At 51.4% G+C, this 21,256-nt stretch overlaps 6 protein-coding genes across 6 annotated transcripts; 3 read left to right on the forward strand and 3 right to left on the reverse strand.

Moving 5' to 3' along the window:
• Positions 1-438: 438 nt before the first annotated feature.
• COCSUDRAFT_26289 (hypothetical protein) lies at positions 439-1,882 on the forward strand. Its single transcript, XM_005642996.1, has 3 exons — positions 439-468; positions 690-1,281; positions 1,542-1,882. The coding sequence occupies exons 2-3, from the start codon at positions 801-803 to the stop codon at positions 1,745-1,747; spliced, it is 687 nt and encodes a 228-aa protein (XP_005643053.1). The 5' UTR covers positions 439-468; positions 690-800; the 3' UTR covers positions 1,748-1,882.
• Positions 1,883-2,469: 587 nt separating this feature from the next.
• Positions 2,470-5,028, reverse strand: COCSUDRAFT_60177 (hypothetical protein; the record flags this gene model as incomplete). The annotated part of the gene is made up of 7 exons (XM_005642997.1): positions 2,470-2,654; positions 2,814-2,930; positions 3,071-3,184; positions 3,316-3,648; positions 4,047-4,256; positions 4,390-4,786; positions 4,897-5,028. 7 exons carry the CDS (start codon positions 5,026-5,028, stop codon positions 2,470-2,472), a joined length of 1,488 nt encoding a protein of 495 aa, XP_005643054.1.
• A 3,161-nt stretch (positions 5,029-8,189) lies between these two features.
• Positions 8,190-11,456, reverse strand: COCSUDRAFT_31668 (DNA-directed RNA polymerase II, 36 kDa polypeptide; the record flags this gene model as incomplete). Its single annotated transcript, XM_005642998.1, has 8 exons — positions 11,275-11,456; positions 10,979-11,114; positions 10,716-10,838; positions 10,333-10,474; positions 9,837-9,946; positions 9,224-9,385; positions 8,712-8,813; positions 8,190-8,327 (listed from the first exon to the last, which is right to left on the reverse strand). The coding sequence occupies exons 2-8, from the start codon at positions 11,111-11,113 to the stop codon at positions 8,190-8,192; spliced, it is 912 nt and encodes a 303-aa protein (XP_005643055.1). The 5' UTR covers position 11,114; positions 11,275-11,456.
• Positions 11,457-12,112: 656 nt separating this feature from the next.
• On the forward strand, positions 12,113-16,214 carry COCSUDRAFT_49236 (Zn-dependent exopeptidase; the record flags this gene model as incomplete). Its single annotated transcript, XM_005642999.1, has 12 exons — positions 12,113-12,169; positions 12,297-12,354; positions 12,450-12,509; positions 12,635-12,697; positions 12,929-13,087; positions 13,374-13,543; positions 13,829-13,979; positions 14,166-14,235; positions 14,559-14,710; positions 15,139-15,243; positions 15,492-15,620; positions 16,059-16,214. The coding sequence occupies exons 1-12, from the start codon at positions 12,141-12,143 to the stop codon at positions 16,212-16,214; spliced, it is 1,302 nt and encodes a 433-aa protein (XP_005643056.1). The 5' UTR covers positions 12,113-12,140.
• Positions 16,215-17,316: 1,102 nt separating this feature from the next.
• On the reverse strand, positions 17,317-18,352 carry COCSUDRAFT_9312 (hypothetical protein; the record flags this gene model as incomplete). The annotated part of the gene is made up of 4 exons (XM_005643000.1): positions 17,317-17,451; positions 17,901-17,946; positions 18,144-18,187; positions 18,272-18,352. Coding segments are annotated over 4 exons (306 nt in total), but the record flags the coding sequence as incomplete, so codon positions are not given.
• Positions 18,353-18,835: 483 nt separating this feature from the next.
• COCSUDRAFT_20529 (chromatin associated protein KTI12) lies at positions 18,836-21,026 on the forward strand (the record flags this gene model as incomplete). The annotated part of the gene is made up of 6 exons (XM_005643001.1): positions 18,836-18,983; positions 19,080-19,191; positions 19,304-19,379; positions 19,581-19,751; positions 20,197-20,367; positions 20,817-21,026. 6 exons carry the CDS (start codon positions 18,836-18,838, stop codon positions 21,024-21,026), a joined length of 888 nt encoding a protein of 295 aa, XP_005643058.1.
• Positions 21,027-21,256: the final 230 nt, after the last annotated feature.

Here is a 21,256-nt window from a genome sequence, read left to right on the forward strand (position 1 = left end):
ACAGGACAGCAGCCTGGCGGCGGGGTCGACATTCAGCAACAGGATTTTTGTGCGCAACAAGAAGTTGCGTGACGTGTTGCACGCCTTCAGCTCTTCCAGGAGTGGAGGCGGGGGGATCAATGCGGAGGACTATGATTGGCTGACTGCAGAGGTGGAGCAGATGCCCCCGAGTCAGCTCTGCTGCCGTTCCTGGGCGCTGAAGAGATGGGCATGCGCATGTTTGCCTTCAAGGCTCAGCAACCCCTCCTGCACATCTTGAGCACGAGCGCTCCAGTCTGCCAGCTTGTGAAGCCGTCAGTCTTTGATGTGGTGGGGCTCATCACAGATGGCCACCTTGAGGCAGTGTCTGTGGAAATGCTGAAGCCTCTCGCTGCCCGTTGCCCGCATCTTTATGCCTTCATCAAGCAGTACATGGGCCTAGCAGAGATGCCGCCGCATGCGACTGCCCTCCTTGCGGTGCTGCTGAAGGTGAGTTTCTCGGGTAGCAACTCGAGTTCTCTCTGTTTGCAGATCATGGCGTACATGCTTTTGCAATTGCTGCAAGGTTAAAAAATATCTATGTGAGAAGCCAGTCCTTGTGAGCCCACCGTCACCAACACCATTGATTGGCATCAGGATGCATGCATGCAATGAACATCTGCAGTGCACATGTCATCACTCCTTGTCAAGTAGTACATTTGGGAATGCAGGTGGCCAAGCAGGCGTTCGTGGAGGCAGAGCCTCAAACATGGCAGTCAGTCCCCACCCGCCAGGGGGGCGACCAGCACCGCGCCAACGCAAATCTGCGTCGAGCCAGCAGGATGGCAACCACGACTACCAACCCTCTCACTTGGACGCGGGCAGAGACATTTCTGCGCACTGGGAGCTGGAGTGGTCTGGGTCCAACTGAGTGGCAGCACACGACTCATGGAGGCTCAGATGTGTACAGGCCCCTGCGCGCGTACGCTGCTGACGGCCGCAGTTTCGGCACCGTGCCCACGTGCACAAAGCATCAGCGGCAGACAAAGAAGCTGGTGCCTGGCTGCCAGTTCTTTTGGTGCCTAGAGTGCCGCAAGTGCAACCTCTTCGTGGTAATGGGGGATGCTGAGTCACCTCGCACAATCTTTGAGGCACTGTACACGAGGTTTCCGTCAGCGCCGCGGCGCTTCTGCTTTGACAATGGATGCAACGTGCACAACTACATCCTCAACCGTGAGCCACAGCACTTCAAGGAGATGGAAGTGTACATTGACGAGACCCACTGGCAAGGCCACAAGCATTGCTCAGTAGGGTACAACACTGGTGAGTCAAATGTTGTCACACTCCCCAGACGACATTGCACCACATTCTACATAGCTGAAGCAGCTTCTTTGGAGCCCTAAGGCCATTGGATCCTGGCATGCATGTCTTGTGTGCTTAGCATGTGCTATAATTCTCCAAAGCAAAGTCAGCATCTATGCATGTGCAGAGAGTCACCTGTAATTCCAAATTTACAGATATTTGATGACGATTAGGAATTTGATCGAGACTCCATGCTCAACTTCTGCTGTGCATGTGAACAGGGGAGTACAAGGATTTTGTCAACTCCCCGCTAGCGGAAGAGAAGAATAGATTCCTAGGGATGGCTCGCACGCAATGTGCTTACATGCAGCAGATTACTTTCTTGAGATATCTGAGATATTTCTTATACCGCCTCAACAAGCTAGAAGCAATCACCACCGCCGGTCAGTGCTGGTGGCGGCGGCCGTCCAAAGGCCTAAATGTATGATCATCCTAAAATGCATGTGTCATTAGGCCCATGAAGAGTGTCGACCTGTATTAACTACTATATTTGCTAAAGGCCATGGTGGTTCAAAATGAGATCATTGTTGTGATCTCTACAGATTTTAGTTTTGCCGTTGTCACACTCAGGATATATATAAATATGTTTTCGGGCACATGCATGCATATGATTCTCCATGAATCAGGGCGCCACATGTACATCATTCTCAAAGTGTGCATGCACTTCACCTTGATAGGCACTATGGCATGTGGACATGCTCACATTCAAACCCAATCCATCTTCAATTGTATACATGTGTGAGAACAGATTCCTTGAGGAACACATTCACATTTGGTAGACGGTGTATGGAAACAGCTTCTTTTTCCATCATGGGGCTTTTGTCTCAGCTGGTCATAAAATGATGTGTGTGCCTGTTCCTGATCTTCACGTATGGCATGAGTTTATTCTATGGTTGGTTGTTGACTGTCAAGAATACTGTTGCACTGGCAGTTTCATTCTACATCAGAATGATCATGGCAAAGTATCTGGTGGTTTTTATAGAATGAAATATGCTCATAGTCACGGCCACAAATTCTTGCCGCAATCAACCTGATGTTTGAATTCTTGGCTTCCTTTGGCTATCCTGTGACTACGATTGTAGATCATTCTTTTCAAATGCACTATTACACCGCAAGCTTATTGCCTTTATTGCAATGAGAACGCCACACTCATGGGCTGTAGGCCACAGCCGTGATTCTAGTGGATGGCTTGTGGGGACGCTTGGACTTCCTTGCAGGTGCAACTCCGGCAGGCAGTTCCATTGACAGGACATGTGCAGCCGCCATGGTGCCTGGTGTGGCAGGGGAGGCAGTGCATACCCTGCCAGGGAAGTTGCCCAGCCGAGCCACGTCACCTGGAACGCACAAGAACTTTGCAATCACTGACAGCTGGAACATCTTCACTTGACAATGTACACACGCTATAAAGTGCTCCAGCGACAGGCTACCTCAGTGATTCTCTTGAAATGTGTATGTGTATATGGTCATGAGAAGGACATCGGGAAGACTGCTACCTGTGCTGTCATGCGCCGCATCAGCCCAGTGCACGCGCCTGACAGGTATGGTGGCGGTCTCAGCAGGTCCCCCCGTTGATGCTGCTTGGCCGCAAGTCTGCTGAATCCTTGCCCCCCCTGATATCCCCAGAGCGCATTTTGAGACGTCTGAGATATAATACTGGTCATGGTCTGATATAGACTGCTTGAATGTGCAGTATGCTTTTCTTGCTGAGAGGATGCATAAATTCAGTCAACTCAACCAAGAGAATAGTCACCTGCCAGCCGTGCCCCACGCCGAGTGGTGCTGCCGTCAGCAGCAGGGCGAGGAGGAGCAGGCACGCCTTCTATTGCAGCGCAATCTCCAGCAGGGAGCGCAGACCCAACGCGCCCTGCCAGAGGCATCAGGCACCTCATTTCTTGCGCACATGGAGTAATGCATGCATTCTTGGTACGTGAACAAGATAATATGCTTAAACAAGCTCGCTGTCAAGTTCGTGCTATGCTTTTATTAGGGGCGCACTCTGCCTCAGCTGCCTGACGGTGCTGCGCTCCTCCATTGAGCAGGCCGCTGCATCAAGGTCCCCAGCAACGCCATCCCCGCCTTCTGTGGCAACCCCGGTTCCACCACTGACCTGCACACCCGCATCGCCCCCAAGATCTGCGGCGGCGCCAGCCCCATCCGCTGGACTGTCGCTCGGAACAGGCAGATCTCTGCCTTGACAGCCCCCGCTGGCCGCAAGCTCACTGGCAGCTCCACCCTCAGCGACATCTGCACCGCCGTCCGGCACAGCCCCAGCGCTGAGCTGAGCATCCTCACCACTTGCTGTGGCATCTGGGGTCCCCTCACTGCTCACTGAGCCCAACCACACCAGATGTGAGATGAAAGAACTATTCTGAGCCACAAAATTATTTTTGCACTGACCAGCATTTTTGCAAAAGTCAGTAAGGGACACAGCCAATCCCTCACAGGGGCGTGATAAAGAGAGTGCTGATCACCTTCGCCAGTGCCTGGCACCAGTAAGGGTGTTATGTACTTGCGGTAAGCTTCCAAGATTGCCTTGAAACGGAAATTGTCCTGATTGATACCTAAGGCCACCCTCAATCTTTTCTTCTTCTTTCCAATTGGATTGATCTTCTTGACCTACAGAGCAAGCTTCATTCAGATCAGTGAAGCCCATCCACAGATCTCATAATGGGTCACCTGTAAGAATTGAGAGCAACAGCCTCAAGCGTGACTTACCACAGCAATACCTCCAGCAGCGTGCGCAGCGTTGTGCAGGTCATGCAGGGCTATTGTGGTTCTGCACAAAGTGATAGTGCCGTCCCGCACATACATCTTGTTATGCTCTGCCTGTGGTAGTAGGCTGACTTGGCATTGTTTGATGCCTCCCTGTGTTGTGCCCTCTCCGTCCAGCAGCCACTGTCCATCCACCTTCACAACTCCAGGCGCAATAGCATCACCTGCAACAAGGGAGCTAAGCTACGACTCAACTGAATCGGGTGCATGGCACCTACAGGTGTCGGTGTCACTTGTGTAGAAACTATAAAGTTTATGTAGGAAATTTGACTCTTCTTGAGGGTCAGTGAATCTCACCTGCAACGTCCTGCTGCACCTCATCATTGCCCACTGAGCCGTTGAAACGTCGCATTGCAGCAAGGATTGCCTGCTGGGCGAGCGGGTCAAACCCAAGACTGCCCACCTTTGCGGTCAGGCGCTTCAAGAGCAAATCATTGGCTGGCTGGGCTGCATGCTCCATGATGGCTTTGAAAACCTCTGCTGATTCTACAGGCTCCATCTCACGAGGCCGCTTGTATACAACATCAGCAGGGAACCACGGCGCAATTCTCACCACGCTGTCATGATCTGGCAGGCTGTTGTAAGGCAGCTTCCCTTTTCTGCCCTTGATGGCCACATCCAAGAATTCCTCCAACACTTTGATTTGCACTAACTTCTCCAATTGCTCAAACGTCTGATCTTTGAAGCGCTGGGCCTGCTCTGCCAATCGCACCTACACAGTGATGGGTCAGACAGAGTTTCCAGTAGCAGTGCAGGAGAGCCATACTTTCACATCATAATGAATCGAGTTAGAGCATTTCACACCTGCATCTTCGCCTGAACTTGGAAGGCGGGCAACACCTCCTCTATGTTCAGCCAGTTGGGGCCGGCAAGCCCTGCCAGCCCCTTGCTGGCTCTGCTCTTTATATCATTACTGGTGTTCACAGTGACCAGCATGAAATCTAAGCCGCAGGTCCTGCAAATCAATTCAAATTTAGCAAAGGCTGTCAGCTGTGGGCTGAGGAACATAATAAGATGTTCTGCAGGCAGAGGCAGGCACCTGTGTATGTGGACGAGCTTATCCATCACAATTTTTAGCCCGTTTTTCTCTTCTTCATTCCTCCTTTTCTTGGAGGTGATGATACCCTGCAGCGATATCTCCTCATTTGTCCGGCGTTTGCGTTTAGTTGTATTTGCGGATGGGTTGGCATCAGGTCCATCGCCATTATCCGTCGCAGGAATGGCTTCAGTTATCTCTTCATTCTGCTCAGTACTACTAAGACCAGCAGGTTCGCTTGAGCCAGCCGTGGCACCCTCCATAGACACCTACACCTATTGGGCTTGAAGTGATGACAACTCCTCGGGGGTAAACGACAGTACAAAGTGTTTACAGAACAGTTATAATATCTCCATAGGACTCCCTAGGGCCTGTACAGCTTGCATAGGCTCAGAAAATATGACTTTGAGATGTAAGAAAATAAGGTGCACGGTGCTCTCATGTACATGCTAATTTAATACATTCCCTCTCTTTATCTTGGTAGGTTTTAGGGGGGTTTTCTAGCTCCTTAGAGGGGCAAAGTTCAAATTCAGAATTAAGGAAGCGCACCTTGCCCGTGCAAGCCCAATTGGGCAGCCCAAAGTCAAATTTCTCACGCTGGAATTTCAGGACAATGGCATGAGACTGCTTCGTCGGAAGGAGTCGCCAAGAGAACCTTCTTGATTTCTTTCAAGTACACCGCAATGTGGAAATATGACCCCAATGTCGGAAAAGTCGTTTTCAGGTGCCTGCCAAGTCCCTGCCACAATGCCAAGGACCTCCTGCCTGCTTCAAATGCTCAGTGATCAGTGCATCGGAAGAGTACTTTCATCTGTTTTTCCTTTCTGACGTCTGATTCGCATACAGGATGCCTAAAAGAAGGCAAAGAGACACCGAGTTGCCTGTGGAAGTATGGGCCAAGATTGCAGCCCACCTCTCGACACGAGATTGGGTCAGGGTATCAGGGACTTGCCGCTCTACCCTGGCTGTACGCCTCAATCTTATAAACCTGCCAAGGAGCGTCTCGGGTGCAGGTGAGCTTGCTAAACATCCAGATCGCTCAGGCTCTGAAAATCTCGCCAGCTGCAGGAGAACACTGTCCTGTCGTGCTTGATGCGGTCATGATTTGCAGGGATCAAGTGGGCATGCACAAAGCTGGGCAGGGCAGAAGTCCTGACGCTGCCTTCCAGCTGCCTGGACGCCATCGCAGACTTCGTGTGCCAATCTGGCCGGCACTTCAGTCATCTAAGGCAGCTTCGCATCCTTTCACCTAATCCTGGGGCGGAAACAGCCTCCTGTCTGCCATGGGTGCTCACTCAAGCCCATACTCTTGAAGTCCTAGAGGCCTATGTGGGTAGTTATCCATGGTTACCACCACTGGCAAATTTGAGGCACCTCGTTCTTGAGTTTTATCATGATTTTGGGAATATTTCCTGTGCGTTGGCCGGTGCTGTGGCGCTGCAGACTGCATCATTACGCGGTCGAGGCTCATATAACACTGCACCTCCTTTGCTTTTAGACAGGCTGCTGCAGCTCAAGGTTCTTGTGCTGAAGAATGTGACACCACAAAGACTGGAGCTTCCTCCCTCCTGCTGTCTGCACCTCCAAGATTATGGCGATCTCAATATGAAAGCAAGGGTGTGGGAACCTGTCCTATCCAGTGTCCGGGGAATTGGTGTGTTGGTAAGCGGATTTCATAATGAAGGAATATTCGAGAGGCTGAGGTTGGATTTTTTGAACCCGCTGCAGAATCTTTCCATTGTGGCCATCAGATACGAGCCAGCCTTTGGTTGTGCGGGAGCCACTCTGAACCTAAAGCCATTAGCTCATTTGCACAAGGTTGCAGTAAGCGGCGTGTCACTAGGAATATTTCTCCCTGCCAGAGTGTCATGGGAACAGGCATCCTTTGATGCTTCCAAAGATCTGACGCTCACTTTCGCGGACATGAACGCCTTTGTCTCTGCTGTTCCAAGGTTTGCAGCTTCTGGCACGAAAATGAGAGATGATTGGAAGGACCATTTTTGCTGTGCACTGAAGCGGCGGGGCATCGCGTGGGCGTCAAGAAAGGGGACAAGTCTCATTTACAACTTTTGGTATCCTGCTAGACTTGGAACCCTCTGCCGCTCTTGCTGCGGCGGCGCATGCATGGATTGCCTTGCAGCGGCAGGGAAGGCAGTGGCTCAGGAGGTTGCAGCTGAAGCGGCAGCTGATGTGACCACACAGCGGCGATGGAATTATCACTAGTAGATTAGGCTGCTGTTCAGATTACTGAGCACTGCTTACATTGCTGCTTGTTGTCATTGCAGTGGCAAGAAAGATGGTGCCGTGAAGGCAGGGTTGTTGAACATTGTGCAGTAGTGGTTGTGAAGACTTCTTGGCGGCGAGTCAATGGCAGCATGATCATGAAGTGTCTGAGCGGGTTGCTGCGATCGGGATTTTATATTTCTGTGATCACAACAATATGCTACAAGCCTGCAGGCATAGTAAGCTTGCCAGCTAGCGCTGTAAGATTGCCACTCTGGTGCGGTGCCAATGTAGAAAACAGAATTCGCTCTTGACCTCAAGCTTCCAACGGTCACTCTCCTCACACACAAACTCTCACACAATCAGCATTAGATGGCACAGCAAGATTTTTTCTGCTTCGTCTGCAGCTGCCAGGTACGCCATCCTCTCTCTTCACAGATCAGGTTCCAGAGAGATTGCAGTTCTGTTAAATGCACTCCCTGGCTCACTCTAGTCCCTCGTGCTTCTGCATCAGAATCTCTCAACACTGGGAATGGTGCCCTTCTGCTACTCTTATGCACCACATCAGCTGCATGCTACATCAAGTGCATGCCACATCAGCATGCAATGTCAAGTCAGGCCGTGCGCCACATCAGCTGCATGCCACATCAGCTGCATGCCACATCAGCCACGCCAGATCAGGCTGTGCCACTGCCATTCAAGTTTGGGGCAGTGCGCCAGATCGGGTACCAATCAGGCCAAAAGTAACCGCACCAACGCCGTCTTCTCTTTTGGGCGGTGAGCCGCATAAGTCGCACGCCAGATAAGCTACGCGCCACATCAGCGCGCGCCAGCAAAATCAGGCGGTGCCGTCGTCCTGCTGCGGCAGGGCTTCCTGCAGGTTGCGCAGTTTGCGCATGAGCACCTCCAGCGCCGTCAGCACCACGTCCTCCGCCCTCAGCACGCCCGTCCCCTCCACTCGGAAAATGAACATGTCCTGCACAAGGGCATAGACTCTTCAGATACCTCTTGGTCCAAAGACTTGGTAGAAGCAACAGCGGCATCAAGAGCATCACTTGGGCCATGTTGCCAGGCCCAAGGGGGCAGGGGCCATGCCCGAGCCAAGCCACATCTTCATGAGCATGCTGGCTAATCAGCAACAAGATCACATAGGCGCCACTATGTTCCCTTGACACGTATGAGTAAATATCCAATCAGCAGTCATCCCGAGACTTGCCATGGCATGAGTCATGTCTTCTGATGTGTCTCATCTGCTTCCAGCCGAACAGCTTTCATGAGATGGCCTGCCCAGAGGCAGCCACGGCCTCTGGCATATGCACATTTAGGTGTATCATATCAGTATATGATGAGGGATGCCCACCTGGCGCTCCTTGATGGTGACTAAGCCTGGCTTGCCCAGCTCCTCTGCCTTTGCTTCTGCCTCCCCATCGTATCTGTACTGCTCCACGTCGTCCAACTCCACCTGCACTCAGCAAGCCAGAATCTAAGGCCACAAGGTAAAATGTCGAGGCCAAGTGAGACCAGAAAATTTAGAACGAAGCTCTTGTCGGTCATGATTGCTGTCGAGCAAGGTGCTCATGAGCACAGAATTTCGCAAGCACAGTATTATGTAAGCAGGGACAAAAAGACAAGCAGTGTTGAACACTATCCTGTAAGCGCACATCTCCATTTGCCATTGACCAAGTTTATGTGATTTGAGGCCTCACACAGAGCCCTGGTGAAGGCAAGAGCAGCACCTGCTGGGTGAGTTTGCTGCAAATACATCCTTTGAAAAGGATTTCGCCCAGAACTTTGCACACTGTCTTGAAGGCAAAAGTCAGCTTCTGCTAAGTTCAACTTGCCAAGAAAGTTTTGATAGGGGCAAAGCAACACCTGCTTGGTGATGTTGTTGTAGCGGAAGACTGGGTTGGGCGTGGCCTTGACCCAGTCCTCCTTCTGCTCTTCTGTCAGAGTATCCATCAGCGCCCGGTTGATGGTAATCTCTGGCATGTACTGGAAGCTCACCGTCGCCACAGGTATCCACTTCGCATGATCCTGGCAGGTTGCAAATTCAAATTCAAATTCGAACAGGAGCTTGAGCTCAGTTCCCTGGGCCTTCACGACGAGCGAGCCACAGCCTTGGAGCAGCAATAATATGAGCCTGATCATGGCTGGGATGTAGACGTAGAGCGTTGCACGCCTGCCCCAGAGGATGAGAGCTCTCTCAGCAGGATGTCCCCAATGGGCCAGGGTGACGAGCAAGCCCTTTGCACGGCTTTGAATACACAGATAAGCTCTTTGTGCTAGTGACGCCCTATTGACAACAAGTGGCTGAAGGATGTCTTGAGGCGGCATGCAGGGGTAATAGGGGCGGACCCCTGCCTTGGAGAAGGCAGGATAAGAGGCTCTCAGGGTGCAAGAGGGGCATGGACAAGGCCCCTGCTTGACATGGATGTGCCAATTCAAGTTGAAACTCCTAAAAGTGGCTAGGGAAGGGAGGGTGCACCTTGCCGATGCCCTTGCGCGCGATGGCTTTCAGGCGCAGCTCCTGGTTCTTGCGCATCTTCACCAGCAGAATGCCCCGATTCTCTGGGTCATACCCACCCGGAACGTAGCCTGCCGGCCACAAACTTTATTTCTACGATCATTGCAAAATCAGTGCTAATGCCTCTTCAAGCCTCAGAAAGCTAGGTGCTTTGCAAGAAATCTCAATTCTTCCCCTCCATCCTTCCCTGCCTTGGCAGATTCTCCATCAATGCATGTCAGGCCCGACCCGACAGAATCCTGAATTTCCTCTTCTGGTTTTGCCCGCTCCTTGCGAATTAGAGCATGAGAGCCAAGGTGTGCAAGAGCTGCTACATCCAATCAACTAGTGTGACAGGGGACAAGGTACTTTCTCAGGAATACAGATAATCCATGTGAAGGCCTTCCACAAATCGGCACCGGGCAGCATCATTAGAGGCACCAACAGCAAGTATCTGCAGCATGTGCATCTGGCTCACCCACAGGGCGGACATCAGGGTGGTTTGCGTCCAGTTGCAGGTCATTGCTGGTCACTTCCATCGTGTCCTCGCTCGTGCACTTCACGTTCAGGGTCATCTCCACGTCCAAGAAATCCGCCTCCCCAGCGTCCTCAAACACTCCCTGTCAGCAAGGACAGCAGGCTTCTCATCAGATCCTTGCAGCGACAGCTCAGCTCACCGCTGCAGCATGCACCTCTGACCAGTCTATGCAGTGGGTGTGGCGCAGCATCACAGTCCCCATGCAAATCTGTTGTGCTGAAGGAGATGGGACTGCACCTGGCACGGTAAAGTCCTAGCAAGCGAACTTGATAATGCACATGCATGATGCATGGAATTGCTGGCAGGTGGGGGAGCGGGGGCACCTTCATGCCACCTACTGCGCTGCTGACGAGGGGAATCAGCCCAAGCCGGTGAGCAATGAATTCATCATTGAGCACTGTTGTGTTCTCCTCTATCTCCACCAGGTCGATTGCTATTGTGGGTACCTGTGACAGGTGTGCCCAATGGTGTCACAGCTAGTCATGCATATGGTGCCACGAATTGAAGGTACGGTGAAAAATGAGAAATACTGCTATAGATTAGCAGTAGTATTGGACAGCGAATTATTCGAGATGAGGGCACTCACTTCCACAAGCATGATGCGTCGCAAGGCATTGGCCACTGAAGGATCTGTGTCGCTGAGCACGAACTCGCAGAAATCATCTCTCAGATCCCGTATCTGCACCTGAGGGACTCTCCGATTTTCCCCTAGCGTGGCCATCCTGCACAGAAGAGAGGACTGCTTGCTCAGATCACTTTGGAAAATCTGCAAGCCTGATATCGGACAAATCAGTTCTCATCCAATTGCTAGTTTAGGATCATGTTGAAAGGAAAAGTTACTATCTCCAGAATGCTCAAAGGAACAATCTGAGAAGGCCTTACAGCTGCTGTGATGGGAATGGTCGGTCTGAAAGACCTCGTCCTCAATCAAACACGCATCAACCCTCAAATCGAGATTGCATTACTGTCGCATTTGTAATAATGTTGCTGCAGAATACCCTCCGATTTAGGGAGCAATAAACTGTTTGTTAGGTGGGCCCTGTAAAGATTGATTGGGGCAGTTTGAGTGGACGTCAGCGTGATCTGTGAATTCCTTGAATTATCCTAGAAGTATTTAAATCCTGCTGTTAACATGAGATGAGCTCGGAATGAGGACAAAATGCTTCGTCATTTGTGGGAAGCGGCTGGTCATTGCCACGTGGCGGGGAGAGGTCTGGGGCCAGCACAATGCGCGTCGAGCAGGAAGATGCTCATCGAAAATTGATAGTTCAAAAGACAAATAATCATATCCATCGCATGCATGGGATCTGCACATGTCGCGTCATCTTTCAAGTGTCAAATATATGAACTGATCTATCAGCGGCTCTTTACCTCTGTCTTGTTGAACATATATATCAATATTGTTTCTCAAACAATCTGAAGTTATTGGAGGACTGCAGTACGTGTGGTTTTATTTGGGGTGTAAAAGCTAGTTTGCTTCCGATGGCCGTATGAGTGTACTTCATCAGGCTTCTTTCGTCAGTCTGCCGAAAGTTGTGATAGTTTTTGAAATCCTTGTACAATTTTGAGAATTGCACGGCTTCTTACAAGCCTGCAAGCTCCATGCAGCAGGGGCACAACAGGGACCAAGTCTAATGCAGCCAGGAACAAATGGAGTTGGCAGAGCTGTACTGTTGCAGGGCTTACTCTGCCTTGGATTGGCGACTTTACAGTTGGGAGCAGCGAATACTTCCCCGGATCAGTTTGCCATGCCGGACTTCTCCATATATCATACAAAGTACGAGTTCTGGTACCCTGACTACCTAGAACTGTGCTACTGTTCTGATCGTACATGACATTTTGATTAGTTTTTACACAGTACATTACGCACTATCATACTGAACCTCTTTACTGATGTGATGCAGAGATCAGGTGTTCGAAGAGGTTGAGAACTTGGTCAAGGCAAATGCCCAGATAATGAAGGTGGGAAGGGCTGCATGCGAGACCCACGCACCATGTGAATGACTTAGTTTGACAACTTCTGAGGAAAATGACCGATTCCCCGTTTTCTGATGCAGTTGGACGTTCTGGCCATCTCAGACGAAGTCTCGGACCCGCCCTACCGGTCGTCATTGAAGGTGCGACCCAACAGCTGCACCATGCACAGTGATGCCATGAGTTCTGAACATTTTCCAGCATTGTCATGCGTTGCCAAACCACGTATTTTGGCATACAGTGCTGATTCTGATTGCTGAATGTCCAGGTCGTGACTGTGGAGCCTGGAGGACATACCAGGGATCATGACAAAAAGATGCGGCTCCTGCTGGTGAGAAACTCGCCTTTATCTCTGTGTGCAAGACTTGATCCTGCAGGATTGCTTTCTCAGCGATGCAGTTGATGCTGCCAACATCATCAGCTCTGATATTCGTCATGAAATTGATGTTGAGATGTTAGTGCATTACCAACTCCCACAAAAGGATGAGGAAGACATTAGAAGAGCTCTTTCCCTCCCATTTGAGGGGTGTTCTTGAAGCCCATTTCTCTTGCGCTGTGGCAGAATTACGGGGAGCATGGGAGGGAGCTGATAACGGTGGAGGTGGCGCTGCGGCTGCTGCAGATTCTGGCGGACCCCTCAGCTGAGCTGGAGCGAGGGGACCGACCTGGGGGACCTGGCAAGGCCCGGCTGAAGGCCCTGCTCCACAATACAGTCTTCAAGGTGACTTGCTGATGACCAATCGACTCGTTTAAAGCATACCACAGCTCTGTGCACGCCTGCTGTAAGACACGCCGCACAAGGCCCCTTCATATTGACAGTCCTGCACATGTCCAGATATCCAGATGCCACAGACATTACATTATTTTTTCTTATCCTATCTAGAGGATTAGCTTATCTCACAGTCCGCAGGCGGCATGAGGGATTGCCCCGTATTGTCTTTGATTCTGAAATTCGAATCTGAATGTCATACATGCATGCATGCAATATGGTGGTTGCTGATGCGCAGATTGTGCCGATGGAGAATGAGAAGGGGCGGGACCTAGTGGAGGGGGGAAATTTATGCGAGCGCAAGAATGGGCGCGGAGTTGACACCAACAGGAACTGGGAGGTTCACTGGGGGCACAAGGAGAAGGATTATGACCCCAATGAGGAATATCCCGGCACCAAGCCCTTCAGGCAAGTCCTTGTGCTGCCACCTCATGCTGTTTATCATGCTGTCGCAATTTGCATGCACCACGCACTGCTTCTGTGACTTCAGCATGTCACTTTGTTCATGAATTGTAGAGAATCATCATCCTATCACAGATTCATGATGGGCGTCAGGCATCTACTGTTTTCTTGACACCAACAGTGCCACCTACTACTCAATGTTCCAGAAAGGGAGTGCAATTTGTGTAAGAAAAGTATGACTGCCGGCTAAAGAATGGGGTCTAATTCAACTTCAGTATTTGTGCAATGCAGCGAGCCAGAGGCGGCAGCTTTGTTGGCGCTCGCGCGGAAGTTCAAGCCGCATGTGTGGATGAACGCGCACTCGGGGATGGAGGCGCTGTTCATGCCTTATGACCATCTCCCACATATCCCCACTGGGGAGGTCGCGCAAGCCACTCTGCAGGTGGGCATCATCATCTTTGAACCACATTCTTCAGCATGCATCCGTGGGTTATCTGCAGGGAGTGCCTGACTGCATGACATCATGTGTACATGTGCGCCGACTTCTGCTGGGCATATGCTGGCAAGGGCACACGCTCTTTGGTGGGGCCCTGTTCTGCGTGAGAGCAAATCCATTGAAACTGCGCAGGTGCTTGAGAAGCTCAACAACGTCACTTGCGGCGGACGCTGCGCATTGGGATCGGGAGGGAAGTCAGTGGGTGGGTTCCCAAGCTCCAAACTTACTGCAGTGTGTTTTGTTTGCACCTATCATTACGGCATCTTGAGAGTAGGAAGTGCTTCTGTGTGGGGCTAGCACTGGCTCAGGCCAGTCCAAAGAGGCATGCATGCTGTTCAGCAAGTTGCCACTTATCTGTGACCTGACACAGTGTGCTCACACCGCTTGTTTGAACAGATATGACAGCAATTTGCAGGCCAGCAAGCACGCCCCTTCAACGATTGAGCGTACATGCCCTGGAAAAAGCATGTGTCGCACGCTCCATGAAATTTTAAAAATGCATGATAAAATGATGAATGCATGCAGGATATTTGGCACATGGCACTGCGACGGACTACATGTACGAGAGGCTGAAGGTTCCGTTGTCATTCACGTGGGAAATCTATGGGGACAACGACGCGCACTTCAATGATTGCTTCCGTATGTTCAACCCCGTCAGCCTTGAAGCCTTCGACAAGGTGCGGCCCCTGATGTAACCTGTGATGAGGCAAGTTGTGATGTAGCTTCTCTGGTAATAAGCATGCATGCACTATACTTTTAGCAGAAATAAAACTTGAAATATACTGGTGGCTGATCTGGGTGCAGCTTGCATCTGAATTTGTCTTGCAAGCTGGAAAGGAGGTGTTGAGTGGTATGGCATTTTGGCAGCTTCTTAACTCCATCCTCTGAGCTTGCCACACACTGTGAAACTCATGCTGCACCCAGCTCGTCTGATGAGGCCACCTGTGCAGCTGTCAATGACCCCTTGCTCAACCCCTGAGGCTTAGGGTGTATCAGTGTCTCCATGACTCTGCATGCAGGTCAAATGCACGCATTAAAAAGAAATTGCATATACAATTAGAGTTGCCTTATCCGCTGAAAGCTGTCCCCTTATTGGTGCGCACAGGTCGTGACAAGTTGGGCTGATGGAATATTTGCGCTCCTAGAGCTGCTGCCCTCACACCCAGCCATCCCACGCACCAACACACAACCCCATAGCGGGGGCCGCAAGGTGCGCCAATCAGTTCCCAATCCCGCCCAAACAGGCCGGTTTTCTTGCTATGTATTTTTTGAGTTGATCTCTTGAATCGCCCGGATTCGCTGTGCCTTTGTCTTGCTTCTTGACTCCCCTTTGTTGTGGGGCATGACCTTGATTCCCGGCCACTCATGCAGAACTCAACCCTGATGCGCTTGTTCTCCAACTTGAAATGTGAAAATTTGAAATATAGGTTTTGAACCGGGTGACATGACTAACTGCAGGTGGAGCCCGGCGCGACGCGCAGCAGCAGGGAGGGAGTGTCAGATGGAGGGAACGCGTCTCCAGACAGGCGGCTGGGGGCGGCGGTGCAGGGGTGGCAGAACCGCATGAGCGAGGCGGCGAGGCTGCGGGTGATGCACTTTCTTTCCGGTGGAATGGTCTTGTCAGAGGACACTTACGCAGAACAGCTTGCACTTTGAGAATAGTGGCCCCTTGCGCGGCCAATCAGACACAATTTGGCCCCAAGGGAAGCTCGCTCGGAAAAGCTGATTTCTTTCATTACCGAGACATGTGCTGCACAGCATCTTGTTGCTGGAGAGCAATCGTCTCTTCCCTGGCCCCATCCGATTGCCCTGTTAGGGCCACCAAATCTGATGTGTCTTTGTGGCCGCTGCTCCCCCCTGATAGCGTAGCTCCTGATGTTTTCTGCTTTGCAATGACACCTCAGGTGTCCGTATCTCCAGATTGTTGGTATATCATGCTGGCTCTGGTGATGCTAGTCAAGCATGCAGTCAGCCCGAGAATGAGTGAAATTGATGGCATATGACTGACTAAATGGTGCGGCGCAGGTGTTCGACGCCCCGGGGAGCCGCAAGGGTCTCATAGGGGGTCTATGCGTCGCGCTGGTTGCCATTGTCGGCTTTGTGGTTCTAGTCCGAGGCGGCGGCCGCGCGGCAGCTGCCAAGCGCGCCGCCCGGCGGAAGCGCGAGGAAGCTGTGCTTTAGAAATTGAATTTGAATACTATTTTTGAAGACGTGAAGACTTGTATTGTTTGTACTGTGGCAATGCTGATACGACCTGTCAAAAAGGTCATAGGACCCGCAACAGTTGCTTGTTGCAGTCATATGTATGCAAGGAACAGAGACATGACTTCGTGGTGTGCTGTGATGACGCAATGTGGATGGTATGCTTATTGACTGACAGCATTGACCTAGATCTTAAGAAATTGTGACCAACTGCGTATCACCGATCCTTTCAAGACTGGGAAATTTACACCACTGAACAAGAAGGGCATACAACTTAATTGCAACACGATAGTGTCAGGTGCTTGGCGTTCATTATTGGCAATCCAGGCTTTCTCGTGCAACGGCCTTCCTCTCCTTAACACTCTCAACACTTTCCTGCATGCACTCCGCATCCAAACATCACTTTCCTCGGCTGGACTGCTCTGTCAACTTTCCTCGGCCTGACTGCTCTGATCCTTGTTCCGTTTCCTGACTCTTTTCCTTTTGGGCTTCTCCGCGCTCTGCTCTGCGCCCTGCTTCTGCGCCTGATCTGGCGCAGGCCGCTTTTTCTTTTTCATGGACAGAGGGTTGGGTCCTTTGGCCCCACTGCGCCGGAATATGCTCTTCTCTTTGGGCCCCTTTTGCAGCTCTGCCAGCTCAGCAAGTGCATGCTGACTCAGCTCATGCTTCTGCACCCCCATGTTGCTGTCATCCACCTGCACATGACCCTCACATGTCAATGCTGTGCAAGGCGTAATACTGAATCGTGCGTAATAGTAGCAGTTGTACTACTTGATGTTCCGCCAAGAGGCATTCTCTCAACGCCGATAATAGTTCATGCACAGGCTCTGGTTCACATCAGAGCAGGCCCAGTGTAAGGAGGAATCCTTTAAAGTGTTTCCAACAGCATATTGCTTTTGGAATCTGAAGAAGGGTGAAGAAGCTCATTCTGCAGGTTTGTATATCGCATCAAGAGCAGGCTACAGCATGCAAATATCGAGAAGACTGGAGAGCAATATTTCAGGTGATGCTTGATGTACCTAGTCCTTGACCACTGGAAAATCTGCAACAGTAATGATGATAAAAAAACAGCGGTCACCTGTTTCATGGCTCGTCTCTGTGCTTCCGAGGGCTGCTCCATTTGGACGCCGTTCACATTCGCAAACACCGAAGCTCCACCAGGCAGTTTGCCCAGAGCCACCCGGAGGGCTTTGTCCTGGGTTGCTACAAAGTAGTGCTCCTGATTGTCCATCCCTGCATAGAACAATATGTGCACAATTGCACCACATTCCTTCTCTTGTGACCTTCTTAGGTTCACAACCCAAGTGGCCTACTTTCTTGTCTGACATTAGTAAAGGTGGCCATTTTGGCAGGGTTGCAATGCTTGACAGCATATACATCATCTTCATATCAGGGTCCATAGACATCGATGCACTATCAGGAAATGGACATGCAGAGAGGTCAATGCTGTCAATGCTTGCCTATGTTGTCCAGTATGCAGTCCGTTGTGCTGAGCGCCTGATCATCGTGTCCACAGGACAGGTGCAGACCTGCCTTCCTGGCAGCTCCATACGTCCCTGATCACATTCCCAACCTTTAGAAGTGGGACTTTTTTAATAGGATTGGGGTCCCAAAGAGTATTGAGCATTTCAAGATTATAGGTGTCAAGTCAGGCAGCGTTTTCACACCTGAAAAGTCGTTGCCCAAGCCTTTGAGCTCCAGCAGTGAGCATCTGGTAACATATAGCTTGACTGGGCCGCCTAGCAGCTTCGCCAGGATCTCAGCTGGGTCCCCCATGCTGCAAGGCACAACAATTGGAACGTGAAGACCTTGGTAACCTTAATCACGCTATGCGGAATGCTGCAGTCAGCGTCAAGAATTACACTGAGAGGGACCAAGATGTGTTGAACAACTGCAGCAGGGGCGCACTGGGATTCTCTGAGAGCGTGCACGAAGTTGCCATCCAGGATCACCTGCAAATAAAAGATATTGTTAAAACGTCCAGATCTCGATTGTGCTATTCAGGAGAGACACCGGGGAACTTGCTTTGCAGGCACCTTGAAAGGTTTCCGGAATCCATAATTGATTTCGTAAAACTGGACCGCCCGTCTCGTGTGCTTGTGTTTCAGGCGACGCATATTATGAGGTGCGTAGAGACAACTTCGATCCGATTATCAGCCAAAAGAGCTGCCTTGATCTGGACTCTCCAATTGTTTGTAGGAGGGCTCACGGAATGAAGGGCGGTGAAAGGAACTCAAAACAAAGATATACGAAACTTTACTTGGGGTATTTTTGTAGACTTTGGCCCCGAAGTCCGGCTGATTGCCAATCAGTGATGCAGTCTGCGCACGTGCTATTCGGCTGGCTTCCTCTTGCTAGGAAGCTACAAGTTAGCTCTTTTGCTCGGACAAGCAATCTGTTGACGTACGGTTTTAATTTCACAGGCTAGCTAAAAGCCTGGAAGACCTGTTTATTGGGATGAACGCACCTTGATCACTTGTCGCGACTGCCCGTTGGCCATCTGCTTCCAACAGTTCCATAAGAAATTGTTCAAGGCCAAAGCTAAATGGGGAGATCAGACGCAACAAAAAATTGACTAATCGAATAGTGAGGTCATACCCATGGCATTGCTGGTCATTTCGGGACAGCCCTGCAGTGGCAAATCTACAGTGGCTGCTGAGCTCACGCAGATGCTGGTGGGAAAGGGCCTGGAAGTGATCATCATAGACGAGCCTGGCCTCAGCATGACTCGCAACCAGAGTTACAGGGGTAAATGGTCATCCTATGGACCTAGAGCCTGACGTGTATTAGCCATCATGGCATGTCGAAGACCAGCAGCTGCTGACAGTTCTGCCTTGCTTGCAGACACGGTCAGTGAGAAGAATACGAGGGGTAAATTGAAATCCGCAGTGGAGAGATCCATATCTAAGAGGCACTTCATCATCCTAGACTCCCTGAACAACATCAAGGGCTACAGGTGAGCTCCTTCCTCACCATCATTCAGCCCTATACCATGGCACGCTGTTCCTTCCCCCTCTCAAGTACATCGTCCTCGATGAGCTTGGATCTGAGCTGTACTGGGCCCACAGGTATGAGCTGTGGTGTATCGCCCGGGCGGCCGGCACGCGCTGCTGTGTGGTGCACTGCGCAGTGCCCAAGGAGCAGGTCAGCTAGCATCACTATCAGCCAGCTTCTAACTCATCCAATGTCCGACTTTCATTCTCACCCAGTGCCCAGCATGACATCCATGCACTTGCAGATTACTCCAAGGATGCCATTCTTCCCTTTGCGTATCTTTGTCCTGGTATTTTGCGCCACAGCAGGACAACAAAATAGGGAGGCATTTGCATATCTCACGTGCTGCAGGCGTGGGCATGGAATGAGGAAAGGGCACAAGGCAAGGACGCCTACAGCGCAGAAGTGTTTGAGGACCTGTGGAGGCGCTATGAGGAGCCGGACGCGCGGCAGCGGTGGGATGCACCGCTCTTCAGGCTGGCACCTGATCAGGGGAAAGACACCATGCAGCCGGTCTTGCAGGTGCGCAGCAGTAGATGTGGTAATCGTGTCACCCCGGGTTTGTGTGTACCGCCCGGGATGCTTGCCCAAGCGTCTGGCAAAGCAGTCTTGCAGGTGCGCAGTGCTTGGATGTATCCTGCCCAGTGACTCCCAGAACGCTTGGGCCTCTGGGAATTCTGGTCAGGCTTTTGAACAACAGGCATGGCTGCCCATGCTATTGTAAGGGTATTTGTGCTCGGACTGCACCATGCAGCTAGATAAGTAATGTACTTTTCTCCCTGAATATAATATGCTCTGATCTGGTATGCTCTGATCCTTACAAGCAGTTTGGATTTTTGCGCCCAAGACCGCGCCCAAGAGCATTCAGGGCAGGGTCTTCTGATGCCGTCTGCGCAGCTTCATAATGTGGATGAGCAACCTCTCTCTGCAAACTCCGTATCAAATGAAATACCTGAAGCATGCGCAGGGGGTGGTTGAATCACTGACGGAGGAGGCCGGCCCGCGGCAGCGCTCGGTGGTGGCCAAGCAGCTGCAGCCGACGCAGGCGACGACTAATGCGCCGCTGTCGGCGACTAACCTGTTGCATGAGATCGACGGCGGCGCGCAGGACGTCATCGGCCGCATCTGCGCCGCGCAGGTGCAGGCACCTGCCTGATATTATTAGTGATAGTTCTAAACGCATGGAGGCATGAGAGGCATAGGTGTGCCTGCAGCCCAGCTCCAGGCAAACTAGACTTGCCACATGGTAGCAACAGTAGGCACCAACCGCTGCATGTTTTTACCAGCGGCCAGCCTAGTTGCCTGACTGTGTGGCAGTGTCAGATATTGCTGGCAGAGCTCCCTTGAGATGCCAGTGAGCAGGGCTCCCTGCATGGAAGCCTTTTCCAGGCTCCTCAGCCTTGTGGACAAGCCACAGAAAATTCATTTCTCTCCAGGCAGGCCTCACATGTGTCTGATATGCACTTGGGTTGGCATTTGGTGGTGTAAGGGAGGGAAATCTTGAAATTAGCAGCATTTCCTGAACAGGGGAATGCTGCAGAGGAAGACATTCTTTCTTGTCTCACGGGGAGTTTGGTTGCTCTGCAGGAGTTGGCTGGCAGCAGTGCAGCAGGGAGGGTACAGATGGGCGAAGAAGTGGATGCTCTGCAGCTTAATAGGCCTGTGACACTGGCAGAGCTTCGGCGGCACAAGAGGGTGTTTCTGAAGATGTCCACGCAGAGCCTCGCCTCACGGTTGCCTGACAGGCAGTCTGCCCGGCGCATGTTTGTGAACTACTTGCGGGAACATTTGGACTAGACAGTCTGCAGGATGCTTGAGTCACTGCAATCACTGGCAGTGGCACATGCATGTCACAGTTGGGTTATTTAGAGAGACTCTGGAAGATCCGGAGCGCCTCGGGCACCCTCGATCGTCTCCGATGTGACATACCGTCGTACAGGGTCCTCTTCTGCAACGCCTGCACTGGGTCTGTTTTGCCGCAAGGAAGCATCTGTCCCTAATTGCTGCACTCGCATCGATTTACCAAT

The sequence above is a fragment of the Coccomyxa subellipsoidea genome, assembly GCF_000258705.1.
Source record: "Coccomyxa subellipsoidea C-169, whole genome shotgun sequence".
NCBI classification, from domain to species: Eukaryota; Viridiplantae; Chlorophyta; class Trebouxiophyceae; family Coccomyxaceae; genus Coccomyxa; species Coccomyxa subellipsoidea.

Coding starts and splice junctions, on each gene's coding strand:
- COCSUDRAFT_26289 (XM_005642996.1), top strand. CDS start 801: ATGGCAACCACGACTACCAACCCTCTCACTTGGACGCGGGCAGAGACA. Junction 1,282..1,541: donor CTCAGTAGGGTACAACACTG/GTGAGTCAAATG, acceptor GCATGTGAACAG/GGGAGTACAAGGATTTTGTC.